The 22,413-nt window shown below is 37.8% G+C and overlaps 1 protein-coding gene across 1 annotated transcript in view; it reads right to left on the bottom strand.

Moving 5' to 3' along the window:
• The window catches only part of RLF (RLF zinc finger), an 86,653-nt gene that overhangs the window by 47,760 nt on the left and 16,480 nt on the right, over positions 1–22,413 (bottom strand). The window contains exons 2-4 of the mRNA XM_040469776.1: positions 5,097–5,251; positions 3,937–4,018; positions 24–156 (exon numbers count right to left, since the gene is read on the bottom strand). Of these exons, the coding sequence (XP_040325710.1) occupies positions 24–156; positions 3,937–4,018; positions 5,097–5,251 (370 nt within the window). The remainder of the gene's footprint in view (positions 1–23; positions 157–3,936; positions 4,019–5,096; positions 5,252–22,413) is intronic.

Below are 22,413 nucleotides of genomic sequence, written 5' to 3'. Positions count from 1 at the left end.
GTCAGTAAAGTTTTATGGCTTACCTTCTTCTGTTTCTACTGGCTGTTGAGACAGAATTTTAAGAAGAACTGGGTTTTTCCACACTCCTTCCTTGGTAACATGAACCAATATTTGTAGGTTATTATTCCCAAATTCCAATAATGCATCATGTGACTCCTAAAACAAAAAACAGCATATCCAGAAAACAGACTAATAAGCAATATAAAATGTATTTTTTGCCTTTTCAATGTATCTGAATGTCTATGAAAGGAACTTAGATTTCCAAAAGAGAAATAAGCAGGAAAAAAAACCACCCTCAAAGCTCTGTTTATTTTTAAAAGTGAAACTAGAGGGGCGCCTGGGTGGCTCAGTCATTTGAAAGTCTGGCTCTTGGTTTCAGCTCAGATCATAATCTCACAGTTGGTGAATTCGAGCCCTGTGTCAGGTTCCTTGCTGACAGTACAGAGCCTGCTTGGAATTCTCTCTCTCCCCCTCCCTCTCTCTGCCCCCCAACTTCTCTCTCTCTCAAAATAAACTTAAAAAAAAAAAGAAAAGAAAAGAAAGTAGGGTATTTTCACTAAAGAGCACCTTTAAAATGTTTTCCTAGGGGTTTCTGGGGGGCTTGGTTGGTTAAGTGACTCTTCGTTTCAGCTCAGGTCATGATCTCATGGTTTGTGGGTTCAAGCCCCGTGTCGGGCTCTGTGCTGACAGCACAGAGCCTGCTTGAGATTCTCTCTCCTTCTCTTTCCCTCCCATGCTCACACACACTCTCTCTCTCAAAATAAACTTAAAAATAAAATAAAATGTTTTCCTAAATTCTCCTTAGGTAAAATTATGACCATAATTCAATTTACAACCTCACATTAATAATTTTATTTAAAAAAAAATTTTTAATGTTTATTTATTTTTGAGAAAGAGACAGACAAGTGGGAGCCAGGAAGGGCAGAGAGAGAGGGAGACACAGAATCTGAAGCAGGCTGAGCTTTCAGCACAGAGCCCGATGCAGGGCTTGAACTCACAAACTATGAGACTCATGAACCATGAAATCATGACCTGAAGTTGGAGACTTAACAGACTGAGCCACCCAACTGTCCAATTACTAAATTATTTTAAGGCTACTTAATACCTTTCTTTTAAAAGATTCCACAGTATTCACAAGGCACTTTGATGGCCCAGTTAGTTAAGCGCCAGACTTCAGCTCAGGTCATGATCTCGCGGTTTGTGAGTTCGAGCCCCACAATCGGGTTCTCTTCTGTCAGCAAACAGCCTGCTTCAGATCCTCTATCTCCCTCTCTTCCTGCCCCTGCCCTGCCTTGCACACTCTCTCTCTCAAAAGTAAACATTAAAAAAAACTTTTTTAATAAATAAAGGGTTCCATGGTATTCACAAAGGCAATGTATTCCTAATAGAAATATTAATTTAATGATGCCAACTGATAAATTTTTTCATTGTTTAAATTCTTCTATCAAAAGACATTTTTTTATTATTATTTTTTTAATGTTTATTTATTTTTGAGACAGAGAGAGACAGAGCATGAATGGGGGAGGGTCAGAGAGAGAGGGAGACACAGAATCTGAAGCAGGCTCCAGGCTCTGAGCTGTCAGCACAGAGCCTGATGCGGGGCTCAAACTCACGGACCACAAGATCATGACCTGAGCCGAAGTTGGACGCTTAACCGACTGAGCCACCCAGGTGCCCCTCAAAAGACTTTTTAAATGAAAAGTGGCTCTATAGGGGCGCCTGGGTGGCACAGTCGGTTAAGCGTCCGACTTCAGCCAGGTCACGATCTCGCGGTCCGTGGGTTCGAGCCCCGCGTCGGGCTCTGGGCTGATGGCTCAGAGCCTGGAGCCTGTTTCCGATTCTGTGTCTCCCTCTCTCTCTGCCCCTCCCCCGTTCATGCTGTGTCTCTCTCTGTCCCAAAAATAAATAAACGTTGAAAAAAAAAATTAAAAAAAAAAAAAAAAGAAAGAAAAGTGGCTCTATATAAAATGTCATGGAAAGTCTAGGTTATCAGCTATCATTCTATCTCCTCGGAAAACGAAATATAATTGCCAATAGTTTGTTCTTTAAAATATTTATGTACACAAAGGGTCAGGAGAAAGGAGTCAGAAATTTAACTTGACATAAATGATTAAGTATATGTCTCCAATGTCCACTATTACTAGTGAGGATTATTGGTTGTTCCCATATTCTGAAATTTTAATGTGTTTGCTCTTATTCATTGTCTCCCTTCATCTCTACCCCTCCCCTGCTCATTCTCTCCCTCAAAATAAATAAACTTAAAAAAAAAGTTGCAAAAAACAGGATTGCGGTTTTGTTTATTAGAAAATTCATTTCAGGATGTATTTTCATATTCACATAGGCAAAAGACATGGAAGGGTTACACAAGCTGAAAATAGGGAATGAGCGTGTTCTACTTGTGGCATGCTCTGATAACAACTGTTCTCTTACCAAAAGTTTCCTCAAAACTATCTACTGTCTTGTTCATTTATCACTAAAATAAGAAAACTTCAGGGTTTTACCTTTTAGTGTGCAACAGGGACCACGTCTTACATTTATCTGTACCTCTACTACATTTATTTTATTGAACACATATTCAAAAATATATCCTGTATGATAAATACTGGAAAAAGTTACACAGGTGTAGGGGAAAGGCAAATATTTTGTGCAGGCATACAATCTAAGAAAAGAATGAAGAAACAGGACAGTATTCTCTCTGCAAAGGATACTAATATAAATAATAGTAATAGCCTTAACAAGAATAGAGAGATTTGCCCTTCTAGACTGTTGTATGCCAGGACAAAACTACTGGCAAGCCTCAAAACACAGCATAACAAAATCAGTGTGTTATGTATGAGAGATGATTTTAGCACCCATATGAATATTTGAGGAATTAGGACCATGTTATAGGGATTAAAACAGGCCAAAGACATGAGGAAAAAAATCCTCTTTTCCCCAAAAAGAAAAAGATTAACACTGTTATCATTTCATTTTGAATTATACACTCCAGAAGAAAGAAACTGCCAGATAAAGAAGTATGTCTGTTAACATCTAAATATTTACTGTGCCTACATGAAACAGGTCTGGGCTACTACAGAGTTATGTCCTCGAGGAAGCAGTTAGCAAAACAAGCTCTGGATATAAATCTGGGTGTAACTTTGGGTAAGCTAATCAACACTCTCCATGCCTAGTCTTCCTATTTGTAAATGGGGATTCAAATGATCACTACATTATAGGCTTGTAATTTGATTAAAAGACACAAAACACATTAAAAGACACAAAACACACAAAACAATGTAGAGCAGTATTTAGTACATAGTGATAACAAACTATTTTTTTTTAAATAGTTTTTCGGTCTCTGTCAGTAACAGGCAAATTTGCCTCCTGTTACTGGCATTTTACTTGCTTTTCCTCCTATCCTATTATCTCCTCCACAACTCGTTACTTTCTGATGTGCTGCTCACCTTTTATGAAAGTGGATAATCAAGCCAATATGAGAGCCAATGGAGCTCTTCTGCAAACAAAATGCATGAACAGAATCTATGATGACTATTTTGGCTGTTTGAGAGACTTATACTGCTAGACATAATCCCTAATGTTAGAGGGAAATTACTAGATAAGTGTACAAAGAATGATCCAAATATTGCTACCTTATAACCAACCATATACAACTTTACATTTTTAACAGCTTTTTTCTGTCTAAAACTTTGTTTTTGAATAATGAAAACTTCTATGTTGATTCCTAAGCTATATAATGGCTAACAAAACCAAATGAAAAAATAAAACAATTTTTAACACACCCCCTTCATTTGGAAGGCATCTTTCTCAAAATTTCATGAAATTAATATACAGTATACTTGTTTTTCTTCCAAGTTTTCAATTTTATTTGCTGGGAGGAATTAACTAAGTGTCTTGGATATCTAAACAGAGAACTTTTTTGAGCCCAAATCAACTCACCTGTAGAGACTGAAGGAAGAGTACCCAGACTTCACATGGTAGTTCACTTTCAGACACTGAAAGCAATAATTCAAAACAGCTCCTATAATGTAAAATAATGAAGTCAATATACAAAGGTGGTTATAGTAGTTATAAGCATAATCAAATACAGTACAACAGTGATACTGAATATACATTTTACATTTGTTTAGATTATTTGAAATTTGTTTCTCACTCTTCAAAATTTTCTTCAACACTGTTATATTGGCTTTTCAACTTTAAAAAAGAGAATAAAGAAAAACCAGGCATCTTTATAATTACATTGTGGCTTTAGAAGTCGGTAATAATATATTCCTTTTAGAAACCATATTGCAAGCAGTTTTATTTAGTTTTATTAGGATGTGGGGAGGGCACACAAATAGGAACCATTCTGATTCCTGAAGACAAAAATAGGAGGAAAATATTGTCAATGCAGCTGATAAAGAGATAAATATTGTAACTGTCATCTATATAGATTCTTGTCACTTGCAGAGGAAGCAGAAATATTGACAAGGCCAATTCTTTGTCTTTAACAAATCAAGACTACCCAGACTAGAATCCTTCCAAACAATCTGTAAGCTAAACCAATCTAAAAACTGAATAGTTGTACCTTTTCAATTTGCAGATGAAAACTGCATTAAAGGTGTAATTTTATCTGTTACTACAACAGCCAAATATTAAAACAACAGCTAAATTATCATGGACTCAGGGTAGTAATCTTATACTATATCCTGATATTGTCCGCTAATAAAATTATTCTTGGTTCAAATAATGTAATTGAATTGTAGAATTTCAGAGTATTTCTCCACAAAGTGATCCTCAAAGACCACTACAGTTTCCAGATACTGTCACTTAAATTGATCTATACCTAAGAACAGAGAGAAAATGTATTATTCTTGGATGCTAAGCCTGAGTAGAAGAGACTCTGGAGGCATTTAAAGATTACGTTGTTTGGCTGGAGCTTTGCTTGCACTTTATTTCCTGGGAACCAGAGTATGAAGGCTCAGAGCAAAGGAAATTTCATTCAAAGGTATGGCTTTAATGGTGCTCTGAATAATGTGATTTCATAGTAAAGAAAAGTCAAGCAAACATTACAACCAGAAGTACTCAATTTTAACAGTGACTTAAGTACTTAAACTTACAGTACTAATCTGCCAAGCACTAACAGGACATCTTCACATTCAGTAGTTAAATATGGGCGTGCACTGGCAAAGCTTTGGATGGCAAGTCGATATACCTCCAGAAGATACACCATATGTTCTGAGGCATTCTTGTTGCTTGCGTACTGCAATAAGGTCTAAAAAATAAAATTAGAGTATTAATTATTTAAGAAATAAAAACAATGAAACAGACTGTCTTTGTTCTCAAATACTGTCACTCCCCTTTTTTCTAACAAATGCACACACCTTTTATTTGCCTTTTTAGCCTCTCATTTGTTTACAGGATTCTATTCTCTCTCTTTTTTTAAATGTTTGCTTACTTACTCTGAGAGAAACAGAGTATGAGCAAGGAAGGGGCAGACAGAGAGGGAGAAAGAGAATCCCAAACAGGCTCCGCACTCTCAACAAATTGCATGATGCAGGGCTCGATCCCATGAACTGTGAGATCATGACCTGAGCTAAAATCAAGAGTTGGATATTCAACTGACTGAGCCACCCAGGAACCCCGAGAAGACTCTATTTTCATCATTTAATGAATTGTTTCTGCTGAATTAAAGAAAAGCCAGAACTGCTCTTTTGACATGAGAATAAATCTAAAGGTAAAGCCATAAAATCTCTATAGTTATTCTCACTAGAAGTCTGGAGTTATGATCTCTGAAATTCAATAATGAGTTTCATTAATAGATTAAATTGAGCACCAGCCAGTAGTAAGCACTGGGTATATGAGAATAGGACTATGGTTCCTGCCTTCTACAAGAAGACATTTATTCCTGAGTATGGCCCTCAGCTCTATAGCTCTAAAAATCCATTTTTCTCTGCACACACAGAACTGATTAGGCTTAATTTACACCAACCAATTTATGAAAGAATGATGTTATATTTTTATTTTCAATGAAGTTTATTTTTTAAAAATCCACATATAGGCCAAATGCCAATTTATTTGTTTATAATAGGAGACAGTCATATTACCACCCAGAGTAATGCCTTACCCATAGCGTGGTTACCTAAGAGGGTGTATCTGGTAAGTATGAAATCTAAAACAAAGGAAAATGGAACTACAATCAAGCCTAATAAATTACATGTGTCCAACACGAAGAATTTGTTAAAATGATGGTGGAAAGCTGGCTTATGTTCTCTCTGGACAATGCTAGAAAATCACTGCAAAATTCTTGCTTGGGGACTCTAAGTTCCACAGGGTTGTGCTCTCTTCTATTAATATATATATATCTTCCTTCCAACAACTGCTTAGGTTTTGCTTATGCTCAACTGATATATCTAGTTAGGTTACCACTTGAATTATGCATAAGCAGCATACAAGTTTTTTCCCTCAGAATACACATTCTGACTGGACCAGTGTCTTATTTTCAAAGGGTAGCTTTATCTTGAGCGAATTACATATGATTTGAATTCATTACCCCCAGTATAATTTCTTCAAAAAGTCCTAACTTCCTGTCTTCACTTTAATTTTTCTGCGTGAAGAACCACAAATAGTTATAGTAGCACTACAGGATTCCACTGGATTTTTTGCAGCTTCAGTTTCTAAAAAGGCCTTATATCAGTTCTGATAATTAAGAACTGACTAGTCTTGATTGCTTAAAAAAAAACAAAACTTACAAGGAAATACATCATAAACAATTATACCATATATAGTAAAACTCTTAGCTAACACATTGGATTATCTGGTCTTTGCATACTTGAGTGATCAAGCCAGTTGTTTTAGCACACCAATTCAATTAGGTATCTTGCTTCTTTATCACAGTTTAGATATGAGCTCCTTCTGTATTTTCAGAGGAGCATTATGTCCTCATTTAATCAAATCCCAAATTTTAGGGGCGCCTGGGTGGCTCAGTCAGTTGAGCGTCCAACTTCAGCTCAGGTCATGATCTCACAGTTCATGGGTTCGAGCCCTGCATCAGGCTGTGTGGTGACAGCCCGGAGCCTGGAGCCTGGAGCCTGCTTCGGATTCGGTGTCTCCCTCTCTCTCCACCTCTCCCCTGTTTAGTCTCTGTCTCTCAAAAATAAATAAACATTAAAAATATATATTTAAAAGAAATCCCAAATTTTAATAAAATAAAAACTTAATAATATCAAAGGTTCTTAAAACTGAGCCCACAACAATCCTTTTTGCAGCTAAATGAGTACACAAAAAGAATGGAGATTATGTGATTATCTGTTATATAAATAAAAATTCACATAATCTCTCTTAAGAAATTTATTAAAATCTATGTTACAAACAAAGTCTGTTTCAGGTCAGCAAATTACTTAATTGTCTGCATTGGTTAAACCAGAGAGCTTGATAAATTTATACTCAATACCAGATTTTATGCTCCCTGAGGTCAGATATTATGTGTTTTCAATCTTTACAGGACTAACAATTCTCCACCCACTCCCACCCCCATAGAACATTCTCAAGTCTCACTAAATGTTTGCTAATCCATTCATCATTTTATTCACTGGACAAATATTTACCGATAGCTTACTCTAACCTACACTGTTAGGTACTGGGGGAAAAAGACATGGACGCCTATCCTCATGGAGCTTTCAGAATGAGTCAACAGTGTGACAGTTGAAACCACACATGCAAATTAACCAACTGCTGCCTAAAGTATACAAAGAGAAGGGTTGAATGCATACAGATGAAGTGGGTCTTTCCAGTCCACCTTCCCACTAAGAATGCTCCTGCCACCAATCTAGTATCTTATGACACATTTCATGAAGACTTCCACAAGCTACACAATTTCAAAGATTCAATACCCCATGGATATTTATGTTTATAGCTTGCCCTATACTGATTTATATATTTTTATATTCCTAAATCTTTTCATCCTTATGTGTTAGTCCAATTAAATAGATCTTAACATTATCCACTATGACATACTCTGAGCATTTGAAGATTCACTGAAACAATCTTTCTCACAATCACCTTTTTAAAAAAATTCAAGATTAAGCTGAATTACAGCCATCCAAATATTTAAGTATCTCATGTAAACAAAATTCCATCAGAAGCAGTAAAGAAAAATAGGTCTTATTTCTCCTTAGAAATTTTATTTTAGACACCAAGAAAACTGAAAGAGAAAGGGAAAATAAATAATAAATATCACTTCCTCAAGCTCATTAGGATTCTACAGAGACCAAATTAATGTCCCCTCTCTGTTTCAATAAACTCATTTATTCCACAAACACCTACTATGTGGTAATACTGTGCTGAGTAGTAAGGATGGAAATTCTACTCCTGCCCTTAAACAGAAAGGTGTACTGAGAGGTCAGATACACGTGCATCTCTATAGGCACCATCTTTGATGATTTTAAACACTCTTACTGGGGTGCTCTCATGCATATCCCAGGCAGATTACCTCTCAAGTCTTTGTTAAAAACCTCAACTGCCTATTAGACATTTCCATCTGAATGTCCTACTCAAATCGCAAACTCAACATGTCCAAAACAAACATCTTCCCCAGCAGATATGCTCTTCCTCCTATGTTCCATCTGCCTCTTTTCAGGAGCCGGAGCTAAAAAACTAAATCACCACTCCACAGTTTGTTGATTCAACCTCAGAAATACTTTTTTTTCCTACCTCTATGCTTTACTTCTATAGCTAGTGACCCTGACCAGGCCCCCAACATAGTTTACTATGGACTCATCTGGACTTCTACAATAGTTTACTTCTCCAGGCTAAATACCCTCCAGTTCTGTATGCTATAATCACAACATATATGTATATTAAAAAAAAATAATAATGCACAGGGGAAAACTTAGAAGGAACTCAACTAAAATGCTAATATGGTTAGCACTGGGACAGTAGTAGCATTATGAACAATATTTTTGTTGTTTTCATTTTTTCTGAACTTCCCAAATTTCTTTTTAAAATTATTTTATTTTATTTTTAAAGTTTATTTACTTATTTTGAGAGACACAGTACAAATTGGGGGTGGAGGTGGGCAGAGAAAGAGGGAGAGAGAGAATTCTACGAGGGATGAGGGGCTCAAACCCACAAAGCTGGGAGATCATGACCTGAGTCAAAACCAAGAGTGGGATGCTTAACCAAATGAACCACACAGGCACCCCCAAGTTTCTTTTTTTTTAACTTTTTTTTTTTTTTAATTTTTATTTTGGAAAGAGTGCAGTCACAAGCAGGGGAGAGGGAAGACAGAGAAGAGAATTTCAAGAAGGCTCCATGCTCAGCACAAAGCCTGACTGGGGCTTGATCCCATGACTCTGGGATCATGACCTAAGCTGAAATCAAGAGTTGGATGCTCAACCGAGTCACCCAGCCACACTCAAATTTTCTTTAGTGAACAATTATTATGCTTACAATGAAGAGGGAAAAAATCTCCCTTCATCTGAATTCTATCTACATTCCTCACTACATGGTTTCAAAGAGACTGGCACATCCTATTTTCCGAGAAACTATCTAAAAGGGAGCATTTTCTCAAGTTTATTTATTTAAAGTAATCTCTACGCCCAACATGCTCAAATTCACGACCCCGAGATCAAGAGTCACATGCTCTTGCAATTAAGCCAGTCAGATGCCCCAAAGAGGGAGCATTTCTTACAAAATAGTCATATTTTATGCAGGGATGTACTGCAATTTAAACCTCAAGTGGTTTAAGACTATTTTCTTTAATAGAAATATTCCCAATGGAATTCTCATAGTATTTTTGAGCACACAGTATTAGCTATGTATTCTCCTAGGAGTTTTCCATGCTACTAACACAATTTACAACAGCCCCCCCTTTTTTTTTAAGTTTATTTATTCCTTTTGAGAGAGAGAGAGTGAGAGAAAGAGAGAAGAGAGACAGCACGCATGCAAGTGGGGAAGGGGCAGAGAGAGAGAGGGAGAAGAGAGAATTGCAAGCAGGCTCTGCACCACCAGTGCAGAACTTGATGCGGGGCTCAAACTCATGAACCATGAGATCATGACCTGAGCCAAAGTCAGACACTTAAACGACTTAGTCCCCTAGGTGCCCCTATCATCAGCCCATTTTATTTATTCTTTTTTAAGCTTTATTTTATTTTTATTTTTATTTATTTATTTATTGACAGCGTGTGCACATGGGGTTGGGGTAGAGAGAGTGGGGGACAGAAGATCTGTGCTGACAGCAGAGAGCCTGATGTGGGGCTCAAACTCATGAACTGTAAGATCATGACCTGAGCCAATGTCAGATGCTTAACCAACTGAACCACCCAGGTGTCCCCAGCCCATTTTAAAACTGAAGAAACAAAAGGGTGCCTTGTTGACTCAGTCGATAGAGCATGCAAGTTTGAGCCCCACAATGGGTATAGAGATTACTTAAAAATAAAATCTTTTCCTTTTTTTTTTTTTTTTTTTTTTTTAAAGTGAGGAAACAAAGAGGGGCACCTGGGTGGCTCAGTCAGTTAAGCATCTGACTCTTGATTTCGGCTCAGATCATGATCTTGTTTATGGGTCTGAGCCCCGCATCAGGCTCTGCGCTGACAGTGCGGAGCCTGCTTGGGATTCTCTCATTCCCTCTTTCTGCCTGTTCCTCCTCTGCTCGCTCAGTCTCACTCTCAAAACGAATAAATAAATGTACGTACATACACACATAAGAAAGCAGAGACACAGATTAAGTTGTCTGCCCAAAGTCACCCACTAGCTAAGTGCAGGATTCAGGATTTAAATTTGAATTCAGAGGTACCTGGCTCCAGAGCCCACACTTCAACACTTTGCTGCATGTCTTCTCAGAATGCACAATTCTACAACTATTTTAAGTGTGCTTTCATTTTTTTAAGTTTATTTATTTATTTATTTATTTATTTATTTTTAATTTTTTTTTTCAATGTTTATTTATTTTTGGGACAGAGAGAGACAGAGCATGAACGGGGGAGGGGCAGAGAGAGAGGGAGACACAGAATCGGAAACAGGCTCCAGGCTCTGAGCCATCAGCCCAGAGCCCGACGCGGGGCTCGAACTCACGGACCGCGAGATCGTGACCTGGCCGAAGTCGGACGCTTGACCGACTGCGCCACCCAGGCGCCCCCAAGTTTATTTATTTTTGAGAGAGACAAGGAGGGAGAGAGGGAGGGAATCCCAAGCACGTTATGTGCTGTGGGCACAGAGCATGACCTGGGGCTCAAACTCATGAACCGTGAGATCATAAACTGAGCCCAAACCTAGAGTCAACTGCTTATTAGCCAACTGAGCCACCCAGGTGCCCCTTTAAGTTGCTTTTAAATTCCTTTTTTCCCCTAAGCACTGTCTTTAGTATTTTGTAGTATCATTAAAGTGACTGCTTCTGGGAAGGTTTTGCGGCAGTGATGCTAATTAATGCCCCACACTTTAGAATGCTGGTGGCTCACAAAGAAATGAAAAAAGGTATTTACTGTTAAGGCTGCATGTCCCAAGGCAAAAGGAAATTATGTCACTTTTAACAGAAGAGATATGCATTATTTCAAATTTTGCACATAAAGCGAGAAACCTTATTGATTTTAATTTCTCAACATAAGAAATTCCCAGAATTAAAATAAATTTGAGTAAAATGTGATCGCACTATGACAGACAGGCTTCCAACAAGACTAAGTCTGATTTCTGAAGTATGGCTCAAGTTTGAAAAAGCAAAAGGGAGAGGAACAGGAGGACTCCAAATAGACAGCAACTTGAACAGTCAGAAAAGATGACTAGAACAGATGGGGGCAAATGGTGACAAGACTTAACGTCACTTGGTGAGGAAACACTGGAGGTTTCCCACGAAGAGACTAAGCTGGGTGTGAGATGAAATGGAAGGGGAGGAAAATGGCTGGCTGCTCACACAGAAAAAGCGGGTAGAGTCAACTAAAACCTTTAAGTCTTTTACATACGTTGCTATCAGGCTCCACTTCACACTTTCCATATTGAGTATAGTTGGTTTTTCAAACCCAGAAATATGACTTACTTATTACTCTATCTTATCTACCTAATTCATCCATCCTGATTAAATTTCATTGGATTCAGTCCATCATCCCAGCCTACCCAGATTATTTTTAGATACTGATTCTGTCATAAGATTTAACTATGGTTTCTTGCTTCATTTCATTTTCAATTGTAGTGTATGTGCTGCTGAGGCAAGCACCATTTTCAATTCTAACAGAATACCTTTTCCTGTGTTGTCCTAAAACTAGTATCATTTACTGTTTAAAAAATAGAGAGATGGAGAAGTAGAAATAATATCAAGAATCCACACTACCACCACCCAGAAACAGACCACTGTTAACAGGTAATATTAAATCTGAGGGGGTTTTAATGCCTAAATAGAAACATTTTAATGGAGTCATACTATACATTATTTTGTAACATTTTCCCCAACATCAGTATGTTATAGTTGCACAGGCTTGTGTATGTATCACAATTTATTACCCAATTCTCTTTTTCTGGACATTATAGTTTTTAACTTTGTACTGTTACACATAATGTTGAAGGCATTCCTCTAACTTCTTGCATGTATTCTTCATGACAATTTTCTTAGGATAATATCCTATAAATGGGATTGCTAGGTCAAAAGATGCATAATTTTTAAAGCTTTACATTGTGCCAAATTCTGCTCCAGAAAATTTGTTCCAATTTACATTCCTATTATTAGTGTTAGACAGTGACAGATTGGGAGTTGTCACAATTATTGTATATTACAATCTAAATATGATTTTTTGAGGGTCAACTGGATAGGGGAAATACAATTATTTTGTTTATTCAATTTAACAATCCTTTCATTACTGGTGAAGTTGAATAAAATTTTCATATATTTCTTTTATGAGGTAATCTTAAGTTACTACAGCATCTTATAAGGTATCTTCATCTGAATTATCAATAACAGTAAGGAAGAGAGCTTGGATGGGAATAGCTCCAACAGTTAACTTCAATCTTTCAAAAAATCAAAGAGGACAAAATACTTCTAACTCATTCTATATGGCCAGCACTATTCTGATACCAAAGCCAAAGAAAGACTACAAGTAGGAAAACTACAGATCAATATCCCTTATAAGCACTGATAAAAAATTCATTGGGGCACCAGGGTGGCTTAGTTGGTTAAGTGTCCGACTCTTGTCATGAACCCAGGGTCATGAGCTTGAACCCCACGTCAGGCTCTGAGCTGACTGTGTGGATCCTGCTTGGGATTCTATCTCTCTGCCCCTCTCCTACCCTTGCATGCAGGCTCTCTCTTAAATTTAAAAAAAAAAAAAAAATCAGCAAAATACTACCAATCTAAATTCAATGGCATATTAAAATGGATTAGATACCATGACCAAATGGGATTTATTCCTGGAATGCAAGGATGGTTCAGCATATGAAAATCAATGTAAAAACTACATTAATAGAATAAAGGGGAAAAAACTTCACAAGATCATTTCAACTAATGCAGAAAAGGTGTCTGAAAAATTCAAGAACTTTTCATGATAAAAAATAATCAACAAGGAACAGAAGAAAACTATCTCGGTGCGCCTGGTTGGCTCAGTCAGTTGAACATCTGACTTCAGCTCAGGTCATGAACTCAAGGTTCATGAATTCAAGCCCCGCATCAGTCTCTGGGCTGAAAGCTCGGAGCCTGGAGCCTGCTTTGAATTCTGTGTCTGCCCCTCTCTCTGCTCCTCCCCCATTCACACTCTGTCTCTCCCTCAAAAATAAGTAAACATTAAAAAAATGTTTGAATAAAAAAGAAAAAAACTATCTCAACATAATATACACCAATAATAGATGAAAACCCACAGCTAACATTATACTCAATGGTGAAAGACTGAAAGCGTTTCCTTTAAGATCAGGAAAAAAGATGCCTATTGTCACCTCTTCTATTCAACATAGTACTGGAAGTCACAGTAAGAGCAATTAGGCAAGAAAAAGAAACAAAAGGCAACCAAACTGGAGAGAAAGTAAAAGTTTCAATGTTTTGTAAACAACATGATTGTACATGTAGAAAGTGCTAAAGATTCCACATTAAAAAAATAATAATAAATTTGAATAATCAAATTGAGCAAACTTGCAGGATACAAAATCAACACACAAAAATCAGTTGATTTTATACACTAACAATGACATAACTGAAAAAGAAGTTAACTAGTCCATTTACAATAATATCAAAGAAATAGGAATAAACTTAACCAAGGAAGGGAAAGACAAGCACACTGAAAATTATAAAACTCTGCTGAAAGAAATGACAGAAGACACAAATAAATGGAAAGACATAACATGGAAATGTTCATAAATTGGAAGACTTACTATTGTTAAGATATCAATATTACCCAAAGCAATCTACAGATTCTATGCAATCCCTATCAAAATCCTAATGACTTTTTTTCCCAGAAATAGAAGAATCCATACTAAAATTATGGAATCTCAAGGGACCAAGAATTGCTGAAACAATCTTGAAAAGAATAAAGTTGCAAATCTCACATTTCCTGATTTCAAAATTTACTACAAAGTTACAGTAATCAAAGCAGTGTATATTGGCATGAAAACAAGATATACAGACCAATGAGACAGAAAGCCCAGAAATAAACCCTATACATATCCGGTCAATGAGTTTCCACAAGGGTGCCAAGACCATTCAATGGGGGAAAGGGCAGTCTTCTTAACAGTGTTGGGAAAATTAGGTAACCATATACAAAAGAATTAGATTCACCCTATACCATATCCAAAAATTAACTCAATACAGATCTAAGATAATTTCTTGAATATGACACCAAAAGCACAGGTAACAAAAGTAAAAACAAGACAAATTGGACTATATAAAAATCTAAAACTTTTGTACACCAAAAGACACTACCAGTATGGTAAAAAGGCAACTCACAAAACAGGAGAAAATATTTGCACATCATATATCTGTTAAGACTGATATACAGAATATATAAAGAAGCCTTAAAATTCAACAACAAAGGGCACCTGGGTGGCTCAGTAGGTTAAGCGTCCAACTTTGGCTCAGGTCATGATCTCACAGTTGGTGGGTTCAAGCCCCACACTGGGCTCTGTACTGACAGCTCAGAGCCTGAAGCCTGATTTAGATCCTGTGTCTCCCTCTCTCTCTGCCCCTCCCCCACTCACACTGTCTCTCTCAAAAATGAATAAACATTAAAAAAAAATTTTTTTTAATTCAACAACGAAACCCAAACAACCTAATTAAAAATGGGCAAAGGCCTTGAACAGGCATTTCTCCAAAGATACACAGAAGGCCAAAAAGCACATTAAAAGATGCTTAACATCACTAATTAAGAAATGTAAATCAAAATCACAATGACATAACCACTTCATTCCCATTAGGATGGCTATTACCAAACCAAACCAAACCAGAAAATACCAAGTGTTGACAAGGATATGGAGAATTTGGACCCCCTGTGCGTTGCTGCTGGGAATGTAAATGGTGCAGCCACTGTGGAAAATGGCATGGTGGTCCCTCAAAAATTAAACAACTACCTGGGGCACTTGAGTGGTTCAGGAGGTTAAGCATGTGACTCCTGATTTCGGCTCAGATCATGATCTCATGATTTGTGGGATCAAGTCCCACATCAGGCTCTGCACTGACAGTGCAGAGCCTGCTTGGAATTCTCTCTCCTTTCTCTCTGTGCCCCTCCTCCCTACTGCACCCACATGCAGGCTCTCACTCTCACCCTTTCTTTCTCTCAAAATAATTATTTTAAACTTTTTTAAATGTTTATTTTCAAAAGAGAGAGAGTGTGTGAGTTGGAGAAGGGCACAGAGAGCAGGAGACATAGAATCTGAAGCAGGCTCCAGGCTCTGAGCTGTCAGCACAGAGCTCGACTCAGGGCTTTAACTCACGAACCATGAGATCATGACATGAGCCAAAGTCGGACACTTAACCAAGTAAGCCACCCAGGCTCCCCAAAATAAATAATTATTTAAAAAATAAACAACTATCATATGACCCAGTGTTCCACTTCCAGATATATACCCAAAGGAGTCAAAAGCAAGGACTTGACAAGGTATTTGTGCCCATGTTCATAACAGCATATTTATAAAAGCCAAACCCATCAAGTGATGAATGAATCAACAAATTGTAGTATGAACACATAGTGGAATATTATTCAGCCTTAAAAAGTAAGGGAATTTGACACATGCCACAACATGGATAAATTTTGAAGCCATTATGCTAAGTGAAATAAGCAAATCACAAAGAGAAAATAATGTATGTTTCCACTCATACATGGTACCATAGTCAAATTCTTAGAGACAGAAAATAGAAGGGTGGTGTTAGAGGCTAGGGAGAGGGAGAAATGGGGAGTTAGTGTCTAAAAGGTTCAGAGTTTTGGTTTGGGAAGATGAAAATGTTCTGAAGATAAATCGTGGTGATGGTTTCAGATCAATGGAATATACTTAATGCCACTGAATGCGTACTTAAAAATGGTTAAAATGGTAAATTTTATATTATGCATACTTCACTACAATTTAAAAAATACCAAAAAAGAGAGCCAACTTTATGTCTTGAGATTTTAGATTAGCAACTTTCAAGAAACATAACTGCAACAGGAAGACAGGGAGAAAGAAGAGGATAAACTCACATATCCTCCATTTCTACTTTAGTGAGTCATTACTGATACAAGTATTGACCTAGAATACTAGTAAGTCTGGAGATTTTAAAATCAAGCTTTATCATGTTGGGGAAAAGTATTACAATTCAGATGTAGCTATGTAATAGAGTGAAATAATATGCCTTTTGGCTGTGGATTCAAACTTCTTACCCTCATCATTTGCTAGCTAACCTCTTTGGGTCTTTTTTTTTTTTTTTTTTTTTAAATCAGTCAACTGAAACTGAGTATTCATTCTGCCCCAGACATTGTGCTTGTAATAAATCATGGCAAAAAACAAAAAAAACAAAAAAAACAAACAGCCATTAGATGATAAAAAAATTTATCATCTCAGCCATTTAAAAAAATACAGTTCTGTGGCATTAAGTATATTTATGGTATTGTGCAACCATCACCAACATCCATGCATCGAACACTTTTCACATTGCAAAACCGAAACTGAACCCATTAAATAACTCCCTATTATTACTACCTCCCTTCAGCCCCCTGACAACCACCTACTTCCTGTCTCTATGTGCAATATTGCTTTCATATTCTATTTTCTGTTTGAAAAAGCAACACAAGATAATAATAATGGCATTAGGGTAGACAAATAGATCAATGAACAGGACACAGTCCAGAAATACACCTATATACATATGGCTAAATGATTTTCAACAAGGTGCAAAGGCAATTTTTTAATTCAATGAGAAAGGAGTCTTTTCTTTTTCTGAAGTTTATATACTAAATTTTCAGAGAGAAAGAGAGCATGTATGCACGCTTGCAAGCAGGGGAGGGGCAGAGAGAGGAGACAGAGAATCCCAGGCAGGTTCCATGCTGTGAGTGCAGAGGCTGATATGGGGCTTGAACTCATAAAACATGAGATCATAACCTAAGCCAAAGTTAGACACTTAACCAAGTGAGCCACCCAGGCACCCCAGAGAAAGCAGTCTTTTCAACTAACAATACGGAACATTCGGATATTCATTTAAAAACACAAAAAACTTCCATCCACCCATCATAGGATATATAAAAATAAGCTACAAATGGATCATAGATCTAAATGTAAAACCTAAAATAAACTTACAGAAGACAACATAGGGAAAATCTTTGTATGTAACATGAAAAGCATGTTAAAAGATAAAAGAGAAAGTTGATAAACTGAACTTTATCAAAATTAAGAATGTGTGTTCTTCAAGAGATACTGGTAAGAGAATAAAAGGAAAAGCCTAAGAAAAAAAGCCTGTGTGTTTATAGAAGGGTTCAACTTAATAGAAATTAACCATGGCTTGGCTGGCTTGTATGCCCACCATTAGTTATGTAGGACTTTTCATTCCTGTCTTACCCAGTATCCTAGTAATTCTTGATGGTATCTCACATGAGTTCAACAGTTATTCCAGAATGTGTGACATCCACGATGCTGTTCTGCCTTAGTTCATCCTTGTGATTTGCTCCCTATAAGCAGGTAGACAGTACCTTAGGCTTTCCCCATGGCCACATTACCACAATGGAATCTGTGTCATGGCCAAGGATGTTCCCTCCAGAGAGTCCCAAGTGATTCAGGGTCTGAATGTGTATACCTTGGAAGTAAAAATCACCATTCCCATTCTGCCCACTCTCTGCCATCTAAGCTTCAACATTAAAATAAAGAATAGGGGTGCCTGAGGGGCTCGGTCGGTTAAGTGTCTGACTTCAGTACAGGTCATGATCTTGCAGTTGTTAAGTTCGAGCCCCACACTGGGCTCTCTGCTCTCAGCACAGTCTACACTTTGGATCCTCTGTCCCCCCTCTATGCCCCTCCCCACTCTCTCTCTCAAAAATAAACATTTAAAAAAAGGAAGAAAGAAAAATATATTTCATGAAGGGTTTATGTCCAGAAAAAAAAGACACACAGACAGACAGACACACACACACACACACACACACACACACCCTTCTCAAAACTCAACAATAAAAAACAATCCACTTTTTTTTAATGGTCAAAAGATTTGAAAAAATATTTCACCAAGAAAGATATAAGAATGGCAAATAAGCACATGAAAAGATACTCAACATAATAAGTCATTAGGGAAATGTAAATTAGAACCACAGAGAGCACCACTAATTTTAGAATGGCTAAAATTAAAAAGACTGATCACACCAAATGTTGATCAGGAGATAGAAAGCTAGAACTCCCATACATTGTTGGTGGGAATGTAAAATGATACAACTACTCTGAAAAACTTGTCATGTGATACAACCATTCCACCTACATATTTACCTAAGAGAAAAGAGAAAGCGTTTGTTTTTTTTAAATATATGAAATTTATTGTCAAATTGGTTTCCATACAACACCCAGTGCTCATCCCAAAAGATGCCCTCCTCAATACCCATTACCCACCCTCCCCTCCCTCCCACCCCCCATCAACCCTCAGTTTGTTCTCATTTTTTAAGAGTCGAAAGAGAAAGCATTTGTCCACACAAAGACTTATAAATACAAATGTTCACAGCAACTTTATTTGTAACAGCCAAAAAGTAGAAACATGCTAAATGTCTATCAACAGGTGAATGAGCAAAGCATAATAGACCCATACAATGAATACCCAGCAATACAATATATTAATTCCACACAACATGAATTTCAAAATAATTATTGTGTAAAAGAAGCCAAAGGCACAGCATAGTTTATAAAAGAATGATATAAAATTCTTAAAAATGGAATCTAATCTCTAGAGAAGGCAGATCAGTCGTTGGATGAAAATGAAAGATGGTAGGAAAAGACAGACAAATGCAACGGGGTAGGAAGGAACTTCTAGGGGTGATGGATATATTATCTTGATTACAGTAATGGTTTCACCGGTGTTTTGCCATTAGATATGGCAAAGCTTATCAAACTGCACATTTTATTTTATTTTTTTTTTTAATTTCTTTTTCAACGTTTATTTATTTTTTGGGGGACAGAGAGAGACAGAGCATGAACGGGGGAGGGTCAGAGAGAGAGGGAGACACAGAATCGGAAACAGGCTCCAGGCTCTGAGCCATCAGCCCAGAGCCCGACGCGGGGCTCGAACTCACGGACCGCGAGATCGTGACCTGGCTGAAGTCGGACGCTTAACCGACTGCGCCACCCAGGCGCCCCTAAACTGCACATTTTAAAACAAGCAATTTACTGTATATCAATTATATCTCAATAAAGATTGTAGTTTTTCTTAAGTTTATTTATTTTTGAGAGGGAGAGAAAGAGCGTGAGTAGGGAATGGGCAGAGAGACAGGGAGAAAAGAATCCCAAGTGTGCTCTGCACTAATAGCATGGAGACCAACATGAGGCTCGAACCCACAAACTATGAGATCATGACCTGACCCCAAATTAAGAGTCAGATGTGGGGCGCCTGGGTGGCTCAGTCGGTTAAGCGTCCGACTTCAGCTCAGGTCATGATCTCATGGTCCGTGAGTTCAAGCCCCACGTCAGGCTCTGTGCTGACAGCTCAGAGCCTGGAGCCTGCTTCGGCTTCTGTGTCTCCCTCTTTCTCTGCCCCTCTCCTGCTCGTGCTCTGTCTCTCTCTGTCTCAAAAATAAATAAAAACATTAAAAAAAAAAAGAGTCAGATGCTTAGCCAACTGAGCCATCCAGGTGCCCCTCAATAAAGTTGTTTTTAAAAAGACATATGGCCCAGGAGGCGTCTGGCTGGCTCAATCGGTGGAACATGCAACTCTTGATCTCAGGTTTGTGAGTTCAAGTCCCAAGTTGGGTGTAGAGAGTACTTAAAAATCTTTTTTAAAACTTATTTTTATTTCTTTGAGAGAGACAGTGCAAGCAGGGGAGAAGGGCAGAGGGAGAGAGAGAATCTTAAGCAGGTTCCACACTCAGTGCAGAGCGCAACGTGGGGCTTGATCTCACAACTGTGAGCTCATAACCTGAGCCAAAATCAAGAGCTGGACGCTAGGGCACCTGGGCGGCTCTGTCAGTTAAGCATCCAGACTTCAGCTTAGACCATGATCTCACAGTTTGTGGGTTCAAGCCCAACATCAGGCTCTGTGCTGACAACTCAGGAGCTTGGAGCCTAGAGCCTGGAGCCTGCTTCAGATTCTGTGTCTCCCTCTCTCTCTGCCCCTCTCCCACTGTGTGTGTGTGTGTGTGTGTGTGTGTGTGTGTGTGTGTGTGTTTAGCACGCGTGCTAAACATGAAAAAAAAGAGCTGGACGCTTAACCAACTGAGCCACCTAGGCACCCCAAAAATAAAATAAATTAAAAAAAAAGACATGGGCCAAGAAGTACACAAAATCATAAAAATAATTTAAATAAATTTTATGTTTCAGTTGTCAGATTTATAATTTTTACTGTAAAAAATGTAAAACCTCTGTGCATAAATATAAAAAAATGAAAAGCTAAATTGGAGAGAAGATAATTCCAAGGTATATGGCCAGCAAAAGATTCATATTTCATAATACAAAATTTCATAAAAACTATAAAGTAAAAGACAGCTCAGTCAGTAGAGCATGTGACTCTTGATCTTGGGGTTGTGAGTTTGAGCCCCATGTTGGGTGTGGAGATTACTTAAATATAAAATCTTAAAAAAAATTTTTGGCTCAGGTCGTGGTCTCCCATGTTCGTGGGTTTGAGCCCCGCCTCCGGCTATGTGCTGTCAGCTTGGAGCCTGGAGCCTGCTTCAGATTCTGTGTCTCCCTCACTCTCTGCCCCTCCCCTACTCAGGCTCTGTCTCTGTCTCTGTCTCTGTCAAAAATAAACATTAAAAAAAAAATTTTAAGGCAAATAACACAACTAAAAAATGAGCAAAAAACAAGAAAAGGCAACTCACAGAAGAGGAAATATGAATAGCAATAAATATAACTAAACAGGTAACTCCTTACAAGTAAACAGAAAAAAGAAACAAATTAAAACCACAATGAGATACCACAGTCCACCCACCAGAATGGCTAAAATTAAACGAACTACACCAATTACTGGCAAGAATGTGGGGCAATGTTAACTTTCATACATGAATAACTGGCATAAATTGCTACAAATACTTTAGAGAATAACTTGGCAGTATTATAGTTGAAGGCAGGTCTATATATGAACTCAGCAATTCCACTTTAAGCATATACCCTAAAGAAATTCTTGTACCAACGTATCAAGATACATTGGGAAAATGTCAACCCCAACAGTCAATGTAAACAAATGCCTCAGGGTGCCTGGGTGGCTCAGTTGGTTAAGTGTCCAACTTTGGCTCAGGTCATGATCTCACAGTTTGTTGAGTTCCAACACTATGCTGAGCTCTGTGCTGACAGCTCAGAGCCTGGAGCCTGCCTTGGATTCTGTGTCTCCCTCTCTCTCTCTGCCCCTCCCCCAATCATGCTTGCGCACGCGCGCTCTCTCTCTCAAAAAAGGCATTAAAAAATAAAAATAAAGAAATAAAAACAAATGCCTCTAAGTCCATTAATAAAAGAATGGACAAATTAGTTATATTTATATAATAAAATACTATACATCACTGAAAAATGAAGGTACCAAAGCTATCCATGTCAATACAGATAAATCTTAGAAACATTCTGTTACATTTATTTTATTTTTCCATTATGTTGAATTTAAAAAGCTTCAGAAGAGGGTACGTGGGTGACTTAGTTGGTTAAGCACCTGACTTCGGCCTGGGTCTCACGGTTCATGAGTTTGAGTTCTGCTTCAGGTGAACTAGAGCCCCACTTTGGGTGAGCCCCACTTCTCTCTTTCTGCCCTCACTCACTTGTGCCCTCTCTCTTTTTCTTTCTCTCTCAAAAGGAAGGAAGGAAGGAAGGAAGGAAGGAAGGAAGGAAGGAAGGAAG

The sequence above is a fragment of the Herpailurus yagouaroundi genome, unplaced genomic scaffold (assembly GCF_014898765.1).
Source record: "Herpailurus yagouaroundi ecotype Mexico unplaced genomic scaffold, PumYag 77, whole genome shotgun sequence".
In the NCBI taxonomy this organism is placed as follows: Eukaryota; Metazoa; Chordata; class Mammalia; order Carnivora; family Felidae; genus Herpailurus; species Herpailurus yagouaroundi.
This window is presented reverse-complemented; position numbering and strand designations above follow the sequence as displayed.